The 20080-nt window shown below is 40.1% G+C and overlaps 1 protein-coding gene across 6 annotated transcripts in view; it reads right to left on the bottom strand.

The window, feature by feature from the left end:
- Positions 1–20080, bottom strand: part of CDKAL1 (CDK5 regulatory subunit associated protein 1 like 1) — a 704834-nt gene that overhangs the window by 261494 nt on the left and 423260 nt on the right. For all 6 annotated transcript variants that reach the window (XM_027040405.2, XM_053223204.1, XM_015085900.3 and 3 more), the window contains one exon: positions 6536–6681. In XM_027040405.2, the coding sequence (XP_026896206.1) occupies positions 6536–6681 (146 nt within the window). The remainder of the gene's footprint in view (positions 1–6535; positions 6682–20080) is intronic.

Genomic DNA, 20080 nt, shown 5'->3' with positions numbered 1-20080 from the left:
GTGCTTGGCACAAAAGTACAACTTAAAAATATTAGCCACTGGCTTTATTATTATCACCATATTAAGTATTACTATTGGTATTGATATTGTTGCATTTATTACAGAGCTGAGAACAAAACTGATAAATAAAAAAAAAAAATGAGTGATTGAATCAATATCATTGTTAGGAAGATTGCTGTGCAGCAGAAACTGAAGACCTACTTTATTATGCATTAAATCACTGTGGGCTCTCACCAAGTCTTTTTAGCCAGTCTGAACTCTGATGCTCACTTTAAAAAGTGCAGATTAGGGGCGCCTGGGTGGCTCAGTCGGTTAAGTGTCTGACTCTTGATTTCAGCTCAGGTCATGATCTCAAGGTCTGTGAGATCAAGGCCCTTATCGGACGCTGTGCTGACAGCACGGGGCCTGCTTGGGATTCTCTCTCTCTCTCTGCCCCTCCCCTGCTTGTATGCTCTCTCTCTCAAGATAATTAAACAAACATTAAAAAAAATTAAAGTGGAGACTAAAAATACCTATCTTACATACTTCTGTGACTACATCATGATGTAACATGTGAGCCCTGTGGAATATGAAAAGCACTCTATCAATGAAAGGAAAAATGCTTACTATCAGTACATGTTGTCATACTATGCGACTCGACCCTTACGTTTACAACAAAACACTGAGGTAGAGAGAATGTACAAAGGATTAAGGGAAAGAAGCTTCTCTTCTGTGTTATTTCTGAAAGGAATAACACGATTGCATTGTAATGGAACGATAGAAGGTAGACAGAGGTTAGGAATGATGAGATTTCTCTCCTGACCAGGCTAGACAGAAAATGTAAAGCACCAATAGAAGATGTAATTACTTTCAAACCAATGAATCACGTGTAGAGTAATCCTACAATAATGCAGTATTTAGCACATGATGTCAGTATCTTCCAAATGTAAATATAATACCATGTCAAAAAAAGAAAAAGTGTTTTCTTGCTACATAACTGTTCCAATAATACTTATTCATTCTTTTGAAAAAATGTAAAAGTAGCAAGGCAGGGAGAGGAAGACAATAGAATGTCACTATTTCAAAAAGAGGTCCGTCCGACAAGAGATAAAATAGCGAACAAGGTCTCACGGACACCCAAGATAACAACCTAGTTAAAGATATTAGAAATGATGGAATAAAGTCAGAAAACAACTTTGAGGGAAGTATTTTGCCTAAATTATTTGGGAGGCGGTTATTCAGTGAATAGAAACACATCTGGGAATCTGGGAATGCATGTGGAAGAAAACTTAATTACCTAGTCCTTGCCAAATCTCTCTCTTTTTTTTTTTTTTCCCGCAATTTCTTTTCCTCTATTCTGACAGATATTGCTGCTCAGGTGTCCAAGCCACTAGGAATAAAGCTAGATATAAAAACCAGAATAAAATACAAATTTAGCACAACGTTCCTTCATCAGACTGTGTTCCAGGATGGACACATGGATGATTGGGAGTAACGAAAGAAAGAAATGGGACTCAAGACGTTAATGAGTTAGCATCATTTTGTTTTTGTTTTTTTTTTCCCCCTTCAGACAGACTGGAAAAGTAGGTCACAGGATAGGCTGGGCAGTGTGAGATAACTCTGTGACTCACTTACAGAAATCAACCTGCCACAGTGATCCCGGCTTTGTGTCCTCGTTGCCCCTTTACTGCCTGAGTCCACAGCAGAGAGATGGGAGGACAGAGCTTTCTCTGCAAGGCTGTACCTCCCCTCTGGTGAGTCCTCCCTGCTGAAAGGTTCCCTTTTACCCCGAGTGCTCATTGGTTACTGGCTATGGCATTTCACTGGGCAATCTCTGGGTAGAGTCAACTCAGGGGTGCGAATGGATATCACGATGCTAAAGGGTTAATATTCTACAAGCAACATGACAAATTGGCCCAGAATTACACAGCACATTGACAAATGATTACAGCAAATTCTGAGAATGGATAATATTGTGTCATTTTTAGTCAACACAAAGACACTACAGGAAGGTACAACTTAAGATCTATGCAACTAGCAGGTGAAAACATAACTGGTCGTTAATTCATTCAAAATGCAGCTATGGGGTAAGGGAGATGGACCCGGTCTCCCAGGTTTAAGGTCTGGTTAACATAAACCAAAAGGCCCCTGGACCTCCAACAAAATAATCTGTGGAAACAAAGAGATCTTCTAACATATAAACTCTTTCATGTCTTAAAATGTATCTATCAACAGGACATTCCTTCATCTTCTTTCACACTTTAATGTGTGAATTTGAGGACTCAGAGATTCTTTTCCTCAGCACGAGAACATATGCCTGAGGGAAGAATTCTATGTGTTGTCATTTTGTGAATATATGTGAATATACGGTTTTATGTTGGGGAAGTGATTGAGTTTACTGCTCAAAGGAGGGGGGCCCAATTAAAGTCCGTGTCCAAGGTCCCAACGCCCCAGGAACCCTAAGTATATCACCTTCAACATACCAAAGTGAAAAACCCTCTCATTAGGAAGTTAACTCTTTCAAAATAACATGAAAAAAATACAATTTTATACTTTTTGAAAAAATTCCAGCAATATCTTAAAAAGGTAACAGAAAAACCAGTTCAGTGCCAACTAATAAAAGGAATAAAACTCATGAGGTATTTATTGAAAATCATAAAGACACCAATCTTTCTGGAACCAGAATGGCACCTGGGTGGTATAGTTTGCTTGCGTATCCCTCCAAATCCCATTACACATTTCAAGGAATCATCTTACCCATTCATATAAAAACATCAACTTAATTTTCCAACTGGATTAATAAATCTGAATAGAATAATTTAAGTCATAGGATCGTCTGCTCACGACCAGCTGTTTTAAATTAGTACATTAAGCAATGTAGACACTTTTCTTTGCAAAGGTTGCGTGATTTACTAAATCCCCATATGCCTCAGCACGTGCCAGCACCACCAGGTTATCTCCAATGCAGGAACAGTTGCCAACTTTCAAACAACTGCAGAGAATAATGAATCAACTTCACGCGGGCTCACAAGTAAACTTCTGCTGCTCCCAGCTAATCACATGGGCCGGTTTCAATGGTAAAGAAAATTGATTAAAGAGTTTTCACCTCTCTGCGTTTCAGAAACAGGGAGTCATAAATATCGCTGCATTAGTAGTTTAAAAGCCCCTGTAGCTTCAGGTAGACTTAAACAGTTTGGACTTCTGTCTTAAATGCTATAGGTTGTTTTAAAAATTGGATGTTTTGGGGCGCCTGGGTGGCTCAGTCGGTTAAGCGGCCGACTTCGGCTCAGGTCATGAGCTCGCGGTCCGTGAGTTCGAGCCCCAGGTGGGGCTCTGTGCGGACAGCTCTGAGCCTGGAGCCTGTTTCAGATTCTGTGTCTCCCGCTCTCTCTGACCCTCCCCTGTTCATGCTCTGTCTCTCCCTGTCTCAAAAATAAATAAACGTTAAAAAAAAATAAAAATAATAAAAAATTTTTAAAAATTGGATTTTTTTTTGACGAGACAGATTAGGATGTGCTCTGTTCCTTATTCGTAACATGAATTTATGAGAAGATTCATACTCATGGAGAAAAAAAATCAAGATTCTCATCTATTAAAGGCTCACTAGGAAAAAAAGGGCTTCAAAAGCTTCAGAGGAAAGAAGACATTAATACAGGAGTTTAAAAAGCAGCTGCAAGAGGAAAGCACCAAACAAGTCATTTTAAGTCACAGTCATTTTATGAATGCACAAAATGGCAAAATGACAGTGTGAGGTCCTCCTTCGAAAAAAGACAGTATTTTATTGAATTCTGATTAAACACTGGACAAAGCAATTTGTGCCGGATCAGTTATCCAGACCAGCAGTGCTACAGAAATCCCTGAGACTTTGGTGTTTCCAACAAGCACTCCTCTACTTGGCATAAAGCCATCTAGTTTTTATAGGGAAAAATAAGCAAAACATCACAGAAGAATCCCCTTACTTCATTTATTTCTAAATATTTGTTACAATTGAAAAGTACTCCCTGGGTGGGTGGACCTTCCTGAAAGGACAGGAAACACGTTTTTACTAAGGAGCACAGGTGGACCCCACTGTCCGTGCAGGAGAGAGTGCTGTATGCTTCTTCACAAGCAACAGGGCAGAATGGACAAAATACACAATTTTATGGTTCTGATGAACTGTGTAAAACCATGCAAGGATCACGTGATTAGTCGTGGGGATTTGATTTCTTCTTTTTTTCTGAAGAGTACCTGTAACTTTTCTCAGTCATCTGCTCTCTGTATCAGGGCACCATACTGTCTGCCTTCTACATTTTTCCAACACATCTCGTAAGTTAAAATCTAAGTATGAACTTGTACACCGAGGTTGCTTCTGCCCTCGCTGTACATATACAACACAGAGTTTTAATAAAAAACAACGTTTCAGAGATGCTATCTAGACCCATACTCTACCATTTCAGTGATTCACACTACTTGAGACTGACATTGTGGATGGATGGGTGTGGGATGGGGGCGTCTTCTCCAGGCATCTCCAATATCCTCTCCAGGGATCTCTGATACTTCCAGCAATGGAAACACTAGAGATCCTCAGGCAGAGTACTTCGTTCTGGGATCTTTCCGACAGCAGGGTAGTTCTAGAAAAGCTACAACAAAGATGCCTCAGGGTAATTCAGAATCCAAAAAAAGGACAATGAGTTTAACCCATGAATAAAGGCAAGAGCCTATTCTCTAACACTTTGATGTGATCATCTGTTCACCTCTCTATACCTCATGGATGCTGTTGAAACTGTTCAAGATGCAACAGATTTAAGAGGGCCACCTTTGGAACAACATAAAAGGCTAGCACTTATTGTGAAATTGTTGCCCAGTTAGGCAGCCACAGTAATTCCCCAAACAACTGAGTCAGCACTCACCCAAGTGGAGGAGAAAGAGAGGTGTTGATTCCTTAACCTCACTGAATCACATTAATGCAACAAACTATTTGGAAAGTGTTCTAGTCTACTCTGCACAACAGGATGCATGTCTCCACTTGGCAAAATCTTGTGCAACAGGTATGAATTGTACACATTATTTGCCACTGCCCTAGTAATAAGCAAGAGGCAAGAAATTTCACAGGTGCAACAATTTATCTGCAATTTTGAAAACATTCCATTCACCAGTGCCAACGTGCCCAAAAGGACTCTCTCACAGGAGGCAAGTTTACCTACAATAAGCTAGAATGAACGCAAAGGAGAGATACAGGGGAACTTAACAGACACCTAACATAAAAGTTCTCACACTTCAGCCTTGACCTCCATTCTGTTCAAGAGCAGAAAGTTACTATGGATGGTACAGATCTGTCATTATTCTGCTTTCTACTTTGAAGGCTGTATATATTTAACGATTACAATTACGAAATCCTAGAATAAATATGCCTTCTATTCGCTGATTTGAATATTCGAACAATTAGCTGTGTTTGTTTGAATGCACACAAGGGTCTTTATTTCTAGTGGTTAGGATAATCAAGATGCCTAGAGGTGGAAAAAAAAAAATTAGAAAGACATAAAGGAAAGATGAGGGAGGAAGGAGAAAGTAAATAGAACAAGCAAAAAGATGTAAAAAGATTTCTACGTAGTCAGGATAAGTCACTAATTGAAGGTGGAAAAAATAACCGCTCACAGTTTGTATAAAGCAATCATACCCATGTAGCACTTCGACATGGTACAAAGGTATATAATTATAAACAAGAAGATGGAAACAAAAAGTTGTATCTTAATTAAGAGAAACAACAGAGGAAAAAATCATGGAAAAAAATTATGGAAAGTAGGAAGACGCATGCCACAGATACACCCGGAAAAATGACATATCGCCACGGGGGAGAGCAGTGCCCCAGACTTGAGAAGGTTTCGTATGACCTTGGCCGGCCCTGCTATTTCCTGCCGTGTATAATCACAGAAGGCAGTCAACGTTTGGTGATGATGAGAAGTAGGGTTTTGAAGAATATAATTATGGGCTGCAAGTGTTTTCTGTGGAAACAAAATGATCATTCATGTCTAAGATTGTGTAAATATGCCTTAATTTTGGTCAACAGCAATTTCAACTTTAAAAACACAGAATCCCAAAACCACCTTATACATCACAATTCTCCAAGTGATCTTCAGGGGTAAGCGGGTAAAAGCAAGAACGTTCCAGATACTCTTCAAAAAACGCTACTTGGGAGGAAATTATCCACTCCGCCGTGACATGAGTTGGCCGATCTCCACATCGGGCCCAGCTCACAACCTCAAAAAGCCACATTAAAGGAGATTTAAGCAAAGCCAACGCAGTTTTCATCTATGAGGTCAGGTAGAAAGATGACTGCAATGCGTGTTACCTTGGACAGACTGTGGCAATCTCACACAAATTAATGGTATTTTGTGAACAGAGGGGAGATGGATATAAGAAGAAACCGCATCAAGGGTCCCTAAGGAAACTGAAAGGCCCGGAAAGCTTCAAAACTCTTGCCCTCCCTCTGGTGCCTTTAATTGTGGCTACAGTAAGTGCATTTTTGCCACATGCTTTCGAAAGCAATGGCTATTTTCTTAAGTACTAACAGACTTACTTCTCTTTCAGAAAATCCACCACTCTTTTGAAGTCGGCCACGCAGTATTCTCTTCTCATTTCCGTGAGTACAGAGTCAGAGGCAGACTGGACCGGTATGTGCAGAAAAGCATAGACTCTGGGATGATTAAGGATTTTTGCCATTTCCTGTAAAAAAAAAAAAAAAAAAAAAATGGAAGGAGAAAACATTAATCATTTTAAGGAATCAGGTAGTGGTTCCCTTCAGATCAACACTCACAAGGGCAATCAAATGAACACAGCTGAAAACAGACCAATCACCCAGGCTCTTCAAGCGAGTGTCGACTGGCAATACTCTCTGATGACATTTGGAAATTTAATGTTACTTTCAGAGGATTCCACGCAAGCGTGGCTTCTTCATGTTGATCGTCTCTGTTAGGTGACCAAACAAAGGTAAACTCATGGATGTCTAAAGAGGAAGATTTTTGAGTCTTTCAAAATAAACACTCCCTTGCCTCAAAGAAGTTTTATTATTTTGCCTTGCTACATTAGCAGGAAAAACACCAAGAGTTAAACAGTTGAGGCCCTACAATCCTGTGAGCTTGGATAAAATCTCCAAATTTAAGGCCAGTCAACACTTTTTTTTTTTAATGCCGAAAGAGAAGAAGGAATATGTAACTCACCTGTTTCTTTTTCAGCTAGTTAATGAACACGTATTTTCTGAGTATCTACTATGCAAAAGACACAGCATCACACAATGAAGCTAACCAGTTGGCCGGCTGATAGCTAGATGTAGAGTGTGTAAGAAGGGAGGAACAGGAAGATGATCCAATTTTGCAAAGGTAGAGCAAAGTGGAGCGAAGCAAATTAGGAAGCGCAGAGAGTGTCTTAAAATCCCTCAGAGGGTACAAAGGTGGGCAGGGAAAAGAGTGATACAAGGGAAGTTGAGTGAATGTGGCCATTTACGAAAGCAGTAAGAACACGAGACGGATTCGGTCCTTCCCCAACTGCCCCCTGCCACTGGCTCATCACCTGGAGCCTGGCGGAAGGGGGAGAAGAGGGCGCAGGGGGAGAGGGCGTGTACAAAGAGACCAAGAAGTAAAAATGTTGAGAAAGGAGCTGCTCCTTGATAACCTGCATGCAACCAGTGATTTTTAGCTTTCGAAATACTGCATTTTCCTATGTGTTATTTCATTTCATCCTTACAACAGTATTTTGAGGATCTATGGAGTCTGAGAGCCAGCTACTTCTGTAGAGTCACCTCCTAGCTCTTTAGGGGTCAGTCATGCATATGTATTAACCATGCCCTGCGTGTCTCCACTTTCTTTCCACCAACTGTGAACATCAGGGCTTTTAGGAATGTGCAAGAATAGAGCAATGGACTCGGATCGGCCACCTTCTTAATAGCAGCCTAGTCGTTTAAAAAAATCATTTTGGATCAAGAAATTCAAATAGCCAAATAACAGGACTCCTTGGAATGTTTTCTCCATACTTTCTCTACTAGAAATTAATAGGTATACACACCTTGTCTTCTATCTATCTGGAAAGACAGATACGTGTCCATAGAGACATATACATTAGAGCTGGAGTTGAAGACTTTCTTATTCAACAGAAAAACGAATGCCTAACATATTATCTGTTCACAAAACTGTCATGTTTCTTGGCTGGGTACTCAGCCAGTAGGCTCTTCAGCACGAGCGGCACAGGAGGCCGCGTCAGGCGACGCTAATCATCACACACCCTGCCGCATACAGGCTGGCCTTCTGCTATGCTTCTCTGCTGGCCAGGTCTTTTGCAGCTGAACATCAAGATCCACAGTGTAACAAAAGTGTGTGTTTACTAAAGGGGCAGGACCCTGCGTTGGCCAACCTTCAACATACCTACTGTGATAAAAAGTGACACTTTAACAAGGAACATAATGCAGGGAATGAAATTTCACTCTCCTTCTCTGTGCCTCGGTTTTCTTATCTGTAAGACAGAGAGAGTGGCCGACCCACCTTCTAGGGATACTGGGAAAATAAAATAATTCAGTACGTGTTTACATGTAAGCCCTCAACAGACCAATTTATCTAATACTCTTCTTTCTGCCTTGAATAGTTTCTAAAGTTCCTGGTAACACATTTTCATCCAGATTAATGGTAACCTGGGAACAGCTTTTCAATGAGCTGGTTCCTGTAACTAGTAAGTGAAGGAGGTTTAACTTGCGCTGATGTGCATACAATAAATTAGAAAGTGGTTCCCAGCGAGCATGACCTTGGGCCAGAAAGGGGAGTGCAGTTTCTCTTGGAAACCCTCAGGGTGGCCTGCTACAAAAGGACCCTGCTCCGGGTGAACTACTGGCCTGTCGCAGTACGACAACTTACAAATTGAAACGTTAATAGCAAACAAGGAGGATGAACGCGGTGAGTTTTTCCCGTGGGCTCTCATGGCCCACTAGTAATTACCCTCAGCTTCATGCTACAGGCCCGGCAATGTTTTAGAATGGTAGGCGCCAGAACACAAAATAAAAATAAACTTACCCCTTACTTAAAGTCTGTATTTCTCCCACTGAAAGAATTAGGACTTCACAGATTCATGTACCCCGAAGAGACAGAGTAGATATTTTCTGTTCTGGTTTTAGGTCTATTCCTTTTCTCAAGAATTCTGCATGTTGGTGAAGGACCTTTCGGTTTCTTCACCTTTCAAAATTCTTCCCTTATTTCTAAGGTTCAGCTTATTGTTACAGGTTCTCTGGAGCCAGAGATTACTTCCTCCTCTCTGACGCCTCAGCAACTGCTCCTGCTGTTACCCAAGTGCTTTCTTGGTCCCACCTTGCACCACGGTCATCGATCTCCAAGAGGGAGGCTCTCTGAGAGGAGGAAATAACTATCTTGCCCTTCTCGTTGGATCCCCACAACGGCTACTGCTAGGTATACAACCAAACATATAAATATAGATATGGGTTAAAACCACATGAACATACATAGAAAGAGATTAAATTTTTTTAAATGTTTATTCATTTGAGGGAGAGAGAGGCAGAGCACACGTCGGGGAGGTGCAGAGAGAGAGGGAGACACAGAATTCGAAGCAGGCTCCAGGCTGTGAGCTGTCACCACAGAGCCCTACGCGGGGCTCGAACTCATCAACCGTGAGATCGTGACCTGAGCCGAAGTTGGACACTTACCCGACTAAGCCACCCAGGCGCCCCCATAGAAAGAGATTTAAAATGTGTGTGCTGTTTGATAGGAAGACAAATGTTCAAATAGTAATGGTTGGACTCAAGCAGGTAAACAAACATATGATTGGCCAGCCTTAATTTCTGGAAGTGAAAAATTCTATGTTAATATATAAGTAAATATAAAGTAAAAATGAGGCATTTCATAGGTAGCACCCCCTCCCCATTGGGTTATATATCTAAAAATCAGTTGCAGCTTTAGGTTGGAATCACAATGCGTTTTCTTAGGCAAGTAGTTTATAAATGCAATTAATTTATAAATTAATTATAAATGTGGGGCCCAGGTTAACCAAAGGAATAAGTGGGGGCGGGGGAGGGCACTTAGTTCAAAATGTGGCTAACAAAAAAATGGCAGCCATGAGCAAACCCTGCGTTCTGAGCTGGCTGTGAGTCCAAGTAGGTGGGCAAGTATGCGAGTTGGTTATGTGGGCACACGAGGGGGTGTGTATGAGGAGCTGTGGTAGCAACTAGTATGGAAACAGTATCTCTTTTTTTTTTTTTTTTCAACGTTTATTTATTTTTGGGACAGAGAGAGACAGAGCATGAACGGGGGAGGGGCAGAGAGAGAGGGAGGCACAGAATCGGAAACAGGCTCCAGGCTCCGAGCCATCAGCCCAGAGCCCGACGCGGGCTCGAACTCCCGGACCGCGAGATCGTGACCTGGCTGAAGTCGGACGCCCAACCGACTGCGCCACCCAGGCGCCCCATGTATCTCTTTTAATATAAGGTCACTTACACTTTAGGGGCTAATGTATCAAGGCTGCTTAACATCTAGACGGTGACTACTTTAGAAGCAGGGATTACAGAATGGTTAACCAAATCAATGAAACAGTATTTCCACCTAGTGCTTTTCTTTGGAGCTCTCCTTTCACAAGCTGGTAATCGTCTCAATGTTTGTTAGTTTTTTTTATGAAATTAAAAAGCAAAGAAAACGTAATGACTTGATGAAAACAGACCATTTTTAAAAGCAATCCTATAACGGGTACATCTTTAAAAGATATGTGTCATTTCTGTTGCTCTGCAGTCATCAAATGAATCATCATATTCCGTCTGGTTTTAAATATGTGCACTACCAGTTTAACAAAGTGACTCAGCGTGTGAGTGCACAAAATGTACTAATACTCGTATTCAGATGTCTGTGCATTCATTTTGATGGTTACCAGTCATAAAGTCTGCTCAGGTTGTAGCTTTGTTAGAAAGCATATGCATATTTAAAAAGCTAATCTTGACAGTGCTACATTGTTTTCAACTAACCTAAGACATATGAGGAAGCAAAAAGCAAAAAGATACTTCAAAAAAAGATAAATTAAACCATTCCTTTAAGCATTGCAAACAAAGCTTATATGAGATATCATTCACATGCAATACAATTGACCTATAAAAAAAGGTGTGCAATTAAATGTTTTTTAGTATATTCACAGGATGGTGCAGCCATCTAAAATCTAATTTTAGAATTGGTTCATTCCCCCTAAAACGAATCCCAAATCTTCCCATTTTCCCCTTTCCACAACCCCCTCCCCCCAGTCCGAAACAACCAGCAGTCTACTCTCTGGCTTTACAAATTGCCTACTCTGGACAATTCATGTAAATAGAACCATCAGTCTTTTGGAAATGGCTTCTCTCACTTATAACGTTCTCAAGGGTCATTCATGTTGAAGTACGTAGGCTTTTTTTTTCAATTAAATAAAATACAGGGATGTAGAATTTATTAAATATGCCATTTCGTACAAAAGTACCTCAAACGTTCTGAATATTTATTAGCTTGAAAGGTAGTAAAGCAAGTTTCATCCATACTTATGGACTTCTGCAACACAATCTAATGGCATAAATCTGACAGAGATTAGCTGTTACATATAAAATCTTTTTAGGAAAAACTACAACAGATGCAAAAGATGGAGAGGGAATGTTAAAAAATTCTTTAAAAAAACTTCCCTTAAAAAGAGAAGAGCTGGGGGGTGGGGAGTATAACTGATCATTTTTTGGTTCCTATTTTTTTGTTGTTGTTTCATTGTGGCAGAATATATGTAACATAGAATTTCCCATTTTGACTACTTTTGAATGTATGATTCCATGACATTAACATGCTTTCATGATGTTCTATTCAGCCATCACCACTATCCATGTCTAGAACTTTTTTATCATCCCAAACTGAAAACTCTGTGCCCATAAACATCACTCCCCATGCCTCCCTCCCCCTGCCCTTGGTAGTCGCCATTTAGTTTCTGTGTATGAACCTGACTATTCTGCTAGGCACCTCATATAAGTGAAATCATTACAGTATCTGTCCCTTTTGTCTGGCTTATTTCACTTGGCGTAACATCTTCTACGCTCACCCTGCTGTAGCAATACTTTGCTATTCTAAGTATCTCTTCCAAGGAGCTGGGTGCTCCACTGTCAATGCCAGAGCACACTGTACAGGCTCCTATCAGCACTTAGTTCCCTGTCCTGTAATTCTGCCATACATGCTCACACCCCAAGGATGTATCTTATTTATTCCCTGCATCTCCCCATATCCTCGCTAATGCCTGGCCCTTAAATACTTAAGTTATAGTTGAATGAACGAATGATTCGATGAGCCAATTAGTTAGTCAACATGAATTATTTTAGAGGAAGCCCTACAAAGACTTCTAGGTAAAGGTCAAAACAGCAATGCCTGTGTTCTAGGAGATCCTATTTCCGGAGTCACCTTCAATACTCCCAAAGTCATGTAAGTCAAGATAAAATAAGACCGGAGTCATATGTCATCCATTACTTCATTAATGACACCGTAACAGCCACTAAGTGAATTACCAGCACCTACATTTACTCTCAGCAATCTAAAAATAAAGTATCATTTAATAGCAGCAGTAAGACAATTGAGGGAGCCTAAGAAGAGAACATTTCCAATCCTCATGTCCCAAGTGAGGAGGATTAGATACTGTGAACAGATTCTAATTCACATTTGATCTATAACTTAATTATAACAGGAAATTCACTTCCAAACTGCAAAGAGTTAACATTTGCAGTATTTGCATTAATATAAGTTGAGCCCTCTGTTCTAATCAGCCTTCACAGAAATGTTAAAAGGACTTCAATGCTTCTTTACCATTACAAGGGTCATCGTCAATAATCAGACTTTGCATTACAAAGATAAAAATGTATATGAATACTAATGTCAGAATGCTAAGAGTTGTAATCACACACACATTTGTCTTCAACTGATGTTGCCATTGTTCTATTTCATAATTATTATTCCGCTCAGCCGTCACCAAGACATCAAGGGGGTTTTTATATACTGTGGTAGTGATGGTTTCATGAATCTGTATGTATGTGAAAATTCATGAAAACTTGAACATACATGACTAAGTCAATTTTACTGTGCAAAATTTAAGATAAAACGGCAAAGAGGAAAACTCACAGTAAAATCTGTTGTGTTTTAAACACCATGCAACATGAACAGGTAATAGCCTAAAAAAACAAACAAACAATATACATATAGTTGCCTTGTTTTCTATTAAAACAAAACAACACTGAGTCTTCTAAACACTAAAAGAACAAATCAACACTTGATCAGTTTAATGGGGAAAAGTGCAGTCTGATTACACCGAGCACTCAGCAAAGGCTGTCCTATCGGCTTCTCTCAAACCTGACACAAATAATTAAGGGCTGCGACCGGGAGGCAGAGGTTGAAGACATATTTCTCATTTCTTTATGGTCTCATCATTCAAAGGCTAACTTCAGGTAACTTCTGTTTCAAGTGTTAGGTGGCATACTAAGAAGAATGTTCTTGTGGTTTAATTGCTCCAGTCACAATTGCTTGGTATGGACTTGCTCACAGCAAGTATTTAGTCAACATGAAACTAACTTTCTGGGACTGGGGATGCAGAGAAGGACAGCAAACTCCTGGGCATCTTACAAACGTGCACACACAAAACGGCGTCCTCTGCAGATGAGCACAGGGCGGGGGTGGGGGGGGTGGGGGTGGGGTGGGCCCTACATGCACCTCCTCTGACCCCTCATCTCCTGAAGTGGCTTCCCTCCCTATGGGGATGTTACCATCTCTGCCTAAACTCAGGAGTAGCCATGTGACTTGAACGGCCAATGAGATGTGGGCAGAAATGACAGGTATGACTTCTGGACAGCAGGGTTTCTCCATCTCTAATTTTCCCCTTCTTCTACGATCGAAGTTCGGACGTAGAGACAGCTCAAACAGAGCTTCAGTCAGTCCCTGACAGGCATTTAGCATGAGCAAGGAAATACGTTTTTGTCATTATAAGACAGTGTCATTTTTTGAGATCATTTGTCATACAGCATAACCTCATGCATCCCACTGCCACACTGTCATTTTATGGATGAAGGAAAGAACATTTGGAGACATTTAAAATAATATGTTCAGGGGTGCCTGGGTGGCTCAGTCGGTTAAGTGTCTGACTTCGGCTCAGGTCATGATCTCACAGTTCGTGGGTTCGAGCCCCGGGTCAGGCTCTGTGCTGACAGCTGGGAGCCTGGAGCCTGCTTCAGATTCTGTGTCTCCCTCTCTCTCTGCCCCTCCCCTGCTCATGCTCTGTCTCTCTCTCTCTCAGAAATAAATAAACATTAAAAAAAACTTTTTTTAAATAAAAAATAAAGTTTATTTATTTATTTTGAGGAAGGGAGGGAGAGAGGGAGGGAGGGAGAGAAGGTGCACACAGGCAGAAGAGGGACAGAGAGAATCCTAAGCAGGTTCCACGCTGTTAGTGCAGAACTGGACGGCGGGGCTCAATCCCACAAACCGTGAGATCATGACCTGAGCTGAAATCAAGAGTTCAACGCTTTACAGACTGAGCCACCCAGGCACCCCTGCAAAGTCCTTTTCCTTAAGCAATTTTCAATAAATACTGGGATGGAACTATAAGTCAGTTACAAAGAGAGAAGAGGGGAGGAAGAAATTAACTCGTTACATGGGCAACAGAAGATTTCATTCCAAATGGAGTTCAATCTTCAAGGATAAAAATTTTCCAGGCAAACCGCAAGTGGTAACACATAACCTATCCCACTGTCTTGAGACACAAAGCTGTATATTTTGTACAATAATCTACCAACCTATTATATAAATTGCGCTTTTTTCTTTTTTTGCCTAATAATATCGATTATATCTTTTAAAGTACATTTGAGAAAAATAAGAAATGCACTTGGGGACCACTTAAGGTTTCCATACCTATTTACCCTTTTATCAAGTATACCAATTGTAACATTCTTTCTTGAAATCATGTTAAAGAGGGAATTGTTCACTTGAGACATTTGGTTTATAGATCTTATGAAGCTGTACTCGTCACACACCTTTGGAAAAAAGATGCATGAAGTAATTAGCATACATAAAATAATTTTAAAAACCCACTTTTTTAAAAAAAATAAACACTAAAAAATATTTTCCTGTATTATCAAAGTAATATGTATTCATTTTTGAGATTTTTGGAAAACAGAAAAATAGAATGGGAAAAACTAACAGTTACAACAATCACTGTTAAAAAAGAGAAACATTACTCTTATTGTCATCTTAAAACAATCAAATTATAAAATTATATCCGATATTACCCAGGGGGGTTTAGAAGAAGTGAAATGACTTTCAAAGACCAAGATATTAAGCTAATAATATTCCTTCACAAAACATCATTCCTGTGAGCTCAATTTTTTCCAAAATGAAAGAAAACCTTTCTTCTAGGCAGGGTCCAAATCACCCAGGCACTTAACACTCCAGGGGCTCATAAAGCTGCCACATTAGCATAACAGGAGAGAAATCTGAATATGGGAACAACAAACAAAGGAGAATCAGAGATAACAATCAGCAAAACACCTTAGCATCATTCCGGAAGAAGTTACTACCCTTAGAACAATGTTGTCCAGGGAGCTACAATGAGAGAGTGAACAAAATAAATAAGACAAGAAAGAAATTTCTTTGTTCAAGAAGAACATAAAAATGGGAATGAAAGTAAAAGATGAGGAGAGGGACAGACGGGCAGTCCTTTCCCCACTCCCAAAGGGACTGTAACGCGAGGGAGCTCTTCAAAGATCTTCAAGACCTTTGATCTTAAAAGCATGCACCATCGGCAGTCATGTATTTAGAATGATTATCAGGGGCACCAAAAAACGTTCTCAGCCCTCTGCAATCACAATGCCATGAGTGGTGCAGCAGCAGTAGTTAATAGTAACAATAATAATAATTATAATTATAGTAATAATAATAGTGATGGAGATGTGAAAAATATAGCAGTTAGCATTCTCATGTACTAGAGGCTGTGCTAAGTCACGTGCCTCAAATGTAAACTTCCGAACAAATTAGGAATTAGTTTTACTGCATCTAAGACTGAGAGAAGTTAACGACCTTGTGCAAGGGACACTGGCAGAACGGGATTGGAAACACTGGCACCCTGCCCCTGGAACCAGAATATGCCACCAGAATTACACCTCTTTGGTATAGGAGACATTTCGAGTTTAAGGCAATGGAGAAGCAGCAGACCCAGGAAAAGCGCTAAAACCCAGGGCCTTTGTTTTCCTTTTGTAAAGGCAATTTCTATTTATAAAGGAAATTTTCATTTTTAAAGACGGAAATTTGGAAAAAAGAAAAAGATACAAATATGGACACTCCGGACCAGGAAGAGGAGAACATTTAACGATTCTCATGGGAGACAAAAAGTAAAACTTAGATCTGCATTGCAAACCTTCCTAAGGAATCCTTGTTTACTTTTCCTGGCCACCTTCCTTTAACTGGTCTCCCTCACACAAAAGCCCCAAATCCCTTTTGTTTCAGCACAGGATGGTATACAGACTCAAGTTCCAAACACAGGGTTGGTGATTGTCAGGTGCTTCCGCAAGCACACATGATGATGCATTTGTTGATCAACTTCTGTTTTACTCTCACTAATCTGTCTTCGGCCACTCCCAGAGAGAGAACCCCTCCCAGAGAGATCAGGATGGGTGGAGGAAAAGATTTTTCCCCTCCCCTACGCACTGCTCCATCAAATGTGCCTCACAAAAGCATCGTTCCTGCAGACCAATGTGTGCTTCTCCCTAAACCTAAAATTATTCTTGAGGAACAGCACAAACTAACTCACATGAAGCTGTTAACAATAATTTCTGGGGGTGGGGCTGGACAGAAGCCTTCAAGAGGGATCTCTCTAAAACAAGACTTAAATCTCTCTCTCTCTCTCTCTCTCTCTCCATATATATATATATTAAAGTGGATGTAAATTTTAAGTTGCCTATTTTTCCTTATATCAGATTTATTAGAAATGCATGGATTTTTTCAAATGTGTCAAAATGCATACATTAAATAGCTCCTATCACATTACTTGCAATTAGATGATAATAAATGGGATCTTTGCAGTCTTTTGCTACTGAGCAGTATGAAATCTAAATTCAAACTGATAAGTGGGTATATAATTTTTATAGGGCAACAAGGCAGGGCTCCTCCTGGTTCCTCCTGGTTCCACTTTAATTGTTTTCACTTGGTAAAACTGGATTCACACATCAGTTCTTTAATTGGAGCTGAACTGAAAGCATTTGCAGTGACGGCGGGGTAGGCTGGCTTGTCGAAGAACACCCCGTCAGAATATTCTGATATTCTAACCCGCTGCTTTTCTAAGCATCGTGGCTCCAACGTTACAGCACCAGACAGACTGTCTAGAACATAAAGATCAGGAAAAGCTTCTCTTTCATGAAGCAAATTCACCTTTTAAGACTTGAGCTAATTTTTTACTGGTTTGTTTTGTTTTTAATTTTTTCAATGTTTATTTACTTTTGAGTGGGGGTGGGGTGGAGGCGCAGAGAGAGAGAGGGAGACAGAGGATCCAAAGCCACTCTGTGCTGACAGCAGAGGGCCCGACGTGGGGCTCGAACTCACGAACCATGAGATCAGGGCCTGAGCTGAAGATGGGAGGCTTAACCAACTGAGCCACTCAGACATCCCAAAGTTTTGTTATTTTTTAATCAAATGGAAGTTAAAACTCTGAGATTGAAATAACATTTCTTCAAATTAGAGACGAAAATGAAGATTTTTATCAAAGTCTTCTGTCGAAGCCTGTGCATCTACAAATGAAAAAAATAGGCTGCACTTTTATTGTAAGTTTCTGCCTCATGAGAATAGAATTTGATACAGAAGTGTTTTCAGATCTTAAATTTTGCCATTTTTATTGGACGAAATTACTTTAACAAAATGACAATCAGGCTTTGTACTTCATCTTTCCAATGATCAAACAGGTCTTGAATGTATATTATCAACCCATTATGTTTACCCACCTTCAGAACTGGAGTAACATGGATCTAGGTAACAATGGTTCAGGAGATACTAAGGCACCAGATTACATGCTTAGAATTTTCTTCTGTCTTAGGTGAGAAAAATGATTTCCAAATCAAGTACTCTGCCTTTTCCTTAATATTTCAAAATTAGCTAGAGATCGAGAATATAGAAGACAGAAAGGAAAAGAAAGAACTATGTCAAAGGTAAGTCTAACAACATGTGGAATATGCTGGAGTGACCCAGGATGGAGGGTAAAGGTCTACCTAATGTTAAATCATTTCTCTGTTCCCATCCTCACAGGAGTCTAATCTCTCCATAGAACTACCCAAAGGGCACAGTTCAGAGGACATCTAGGAAGAACCGGGAATTACTCTGAAAGGTATCAAGAAGAGGAGTACACATTCCAGATGAAGAAATGTATCCCAAGCATCCCATGAGTAAAATTAACACTCTGGAATGTCTTCTGAGTGAAATGAAGGAAGGAAAATTCAATACTTTAGAGGTTTAAGGATTACACATTAAAACTACTCATTAAAAGCTAAAAACAAATGGGATTCTCCCATCCGGGTGTTTAATTTTATTTTTTCCTTAATAGACTTTTGAGTGACTTTCCACAATTGCTGGCTATATAAATGAAGTTTATTAATTTTTTTTATTATTTTTTTAACGTTTATTTATTGAAAGAGAGAGAGAGACAGAGCACAAACAGGGGAGGGGCAGAGAGAGAGGGAGACAGAATCCGAAGCAGGCTCCAGGCTCCGCGCTGTCGGCACAGAGCCCGACGTGGGGCTCGAACTCACGAACCAAACCGTGAGATCATGACCGGAGCTGAAGTCAGATGCTTAACTGCTTAACCAACTGAGCCACCCAGGCTCCCCTAAATGAAGTTTGAAAACGAACTTTATATAGATGAATGGATAAAGGAATGTGGTATATACTGTTGCATACACACACACACACACACACACACACACACACACACACACACACACAGTAACATATCCAGCCATTAAATTAAAAAAAAAGAAATCCTGCCACTTCCAACAGTCTGAATGGACCTTGAAGGCATTATGCTAAGTGAAATAAGCCAGATCTTAAAAGTTCTCATCACAAGGAAAAAAAAAAAAAATTTAAGCATGTGTGGTGAGGATTGTTAACTAGATTTATTGGGGTTATTTCACAATATATACAAATATCGAATCGTTATGTTGAATGCATGAAACTAGTATGTTACATGTCAATTATATCTCAATTTTAAAAATGATTGTGGTAATTGGATTGTGGTGGTTGGACAACTACACAAATTTACTAAAAATTATCGTCAAACTGCATACTTTATTTTTTTTTAAACTGCATACTTTAAAACATAAGAGTATAACATTCAAGCTTAAAATGCAGAAATTTAGGTATAAAGTATCTAAAGTTGATGTTTGCTTAGAGGCGTATACCAGGTCACTGAAAAAGCCAAAATAAGAACTGTGTATACCAAAATAGAGTTTGTTGCACTTAAATACATTGCCCCCTGGTAAAATTAGCTGCTAATAAAAGCTAAATAAAAGATGCCAACTACTTTTTATATATGATGTGGTGGGTGAATGCGGTAGGGGCATGGGGCTAATGAGAATGGAGTCTGGTAATTGCCTAGTAAAGGTACAGGGTTCTAAGGACTCAACATAAATTACTAACCCTCTGTGTACACTGGGAAAGACGGGCGGTTGATAAAGTATGGATGGATTTTTAGTAAACAGGGTAGCTTGGAGGTGGGGGGGGGGGCTGCACTTCAGACTGCGGGTGACATCTGAGCAAGGGTGAAAAGTCTAGAGCACGTTCTAGGCAAAGCAGTAGGTCTGCTCAAAGTGGAAGTGTGTTACTTGAAAACTGATACATGTTAGAGGGAGAGACGAAAGTCACCACTGGAAAAGGAGACCGGGAAGGAGCCTGAGTCCTGGAGGGCTAGAGTGCCAGACCAGGGTGTGGGATTTTGTTTTGCAGACAAGGGAGTGGTATTGAAACTTCTGCTTGGTATTTATTACCCCAAAACGATTCTCTGAAAACCACGAGCCACCTGATACATTTTTTATTGACGCTGAAATCTTTCCCGAGGAGTTTAAATAGTTGCA

The sequence above is a fragment of the Acinonyx jubatus genome, chromosome B2, assembly GCF_027475565.1.
Source record: "Acinonyx jubatus isolate Ajub_Pintada_27869175 chromosome B2, VMU_Ajub_asm_v1.0, whole genome shotgun sequence".
Taxonomy (NCBI): Eukaryota; Metazoa; Chordata; class Mammalia; order Carnivora; family Felidae; genus Acinonyx; species Acinonyx jubatus.
The sequence above is the reverse complement of the archived record's forward strand: the minus strand, read 5'-3'. Positions and strand labels throughout refer to the sequence as shown.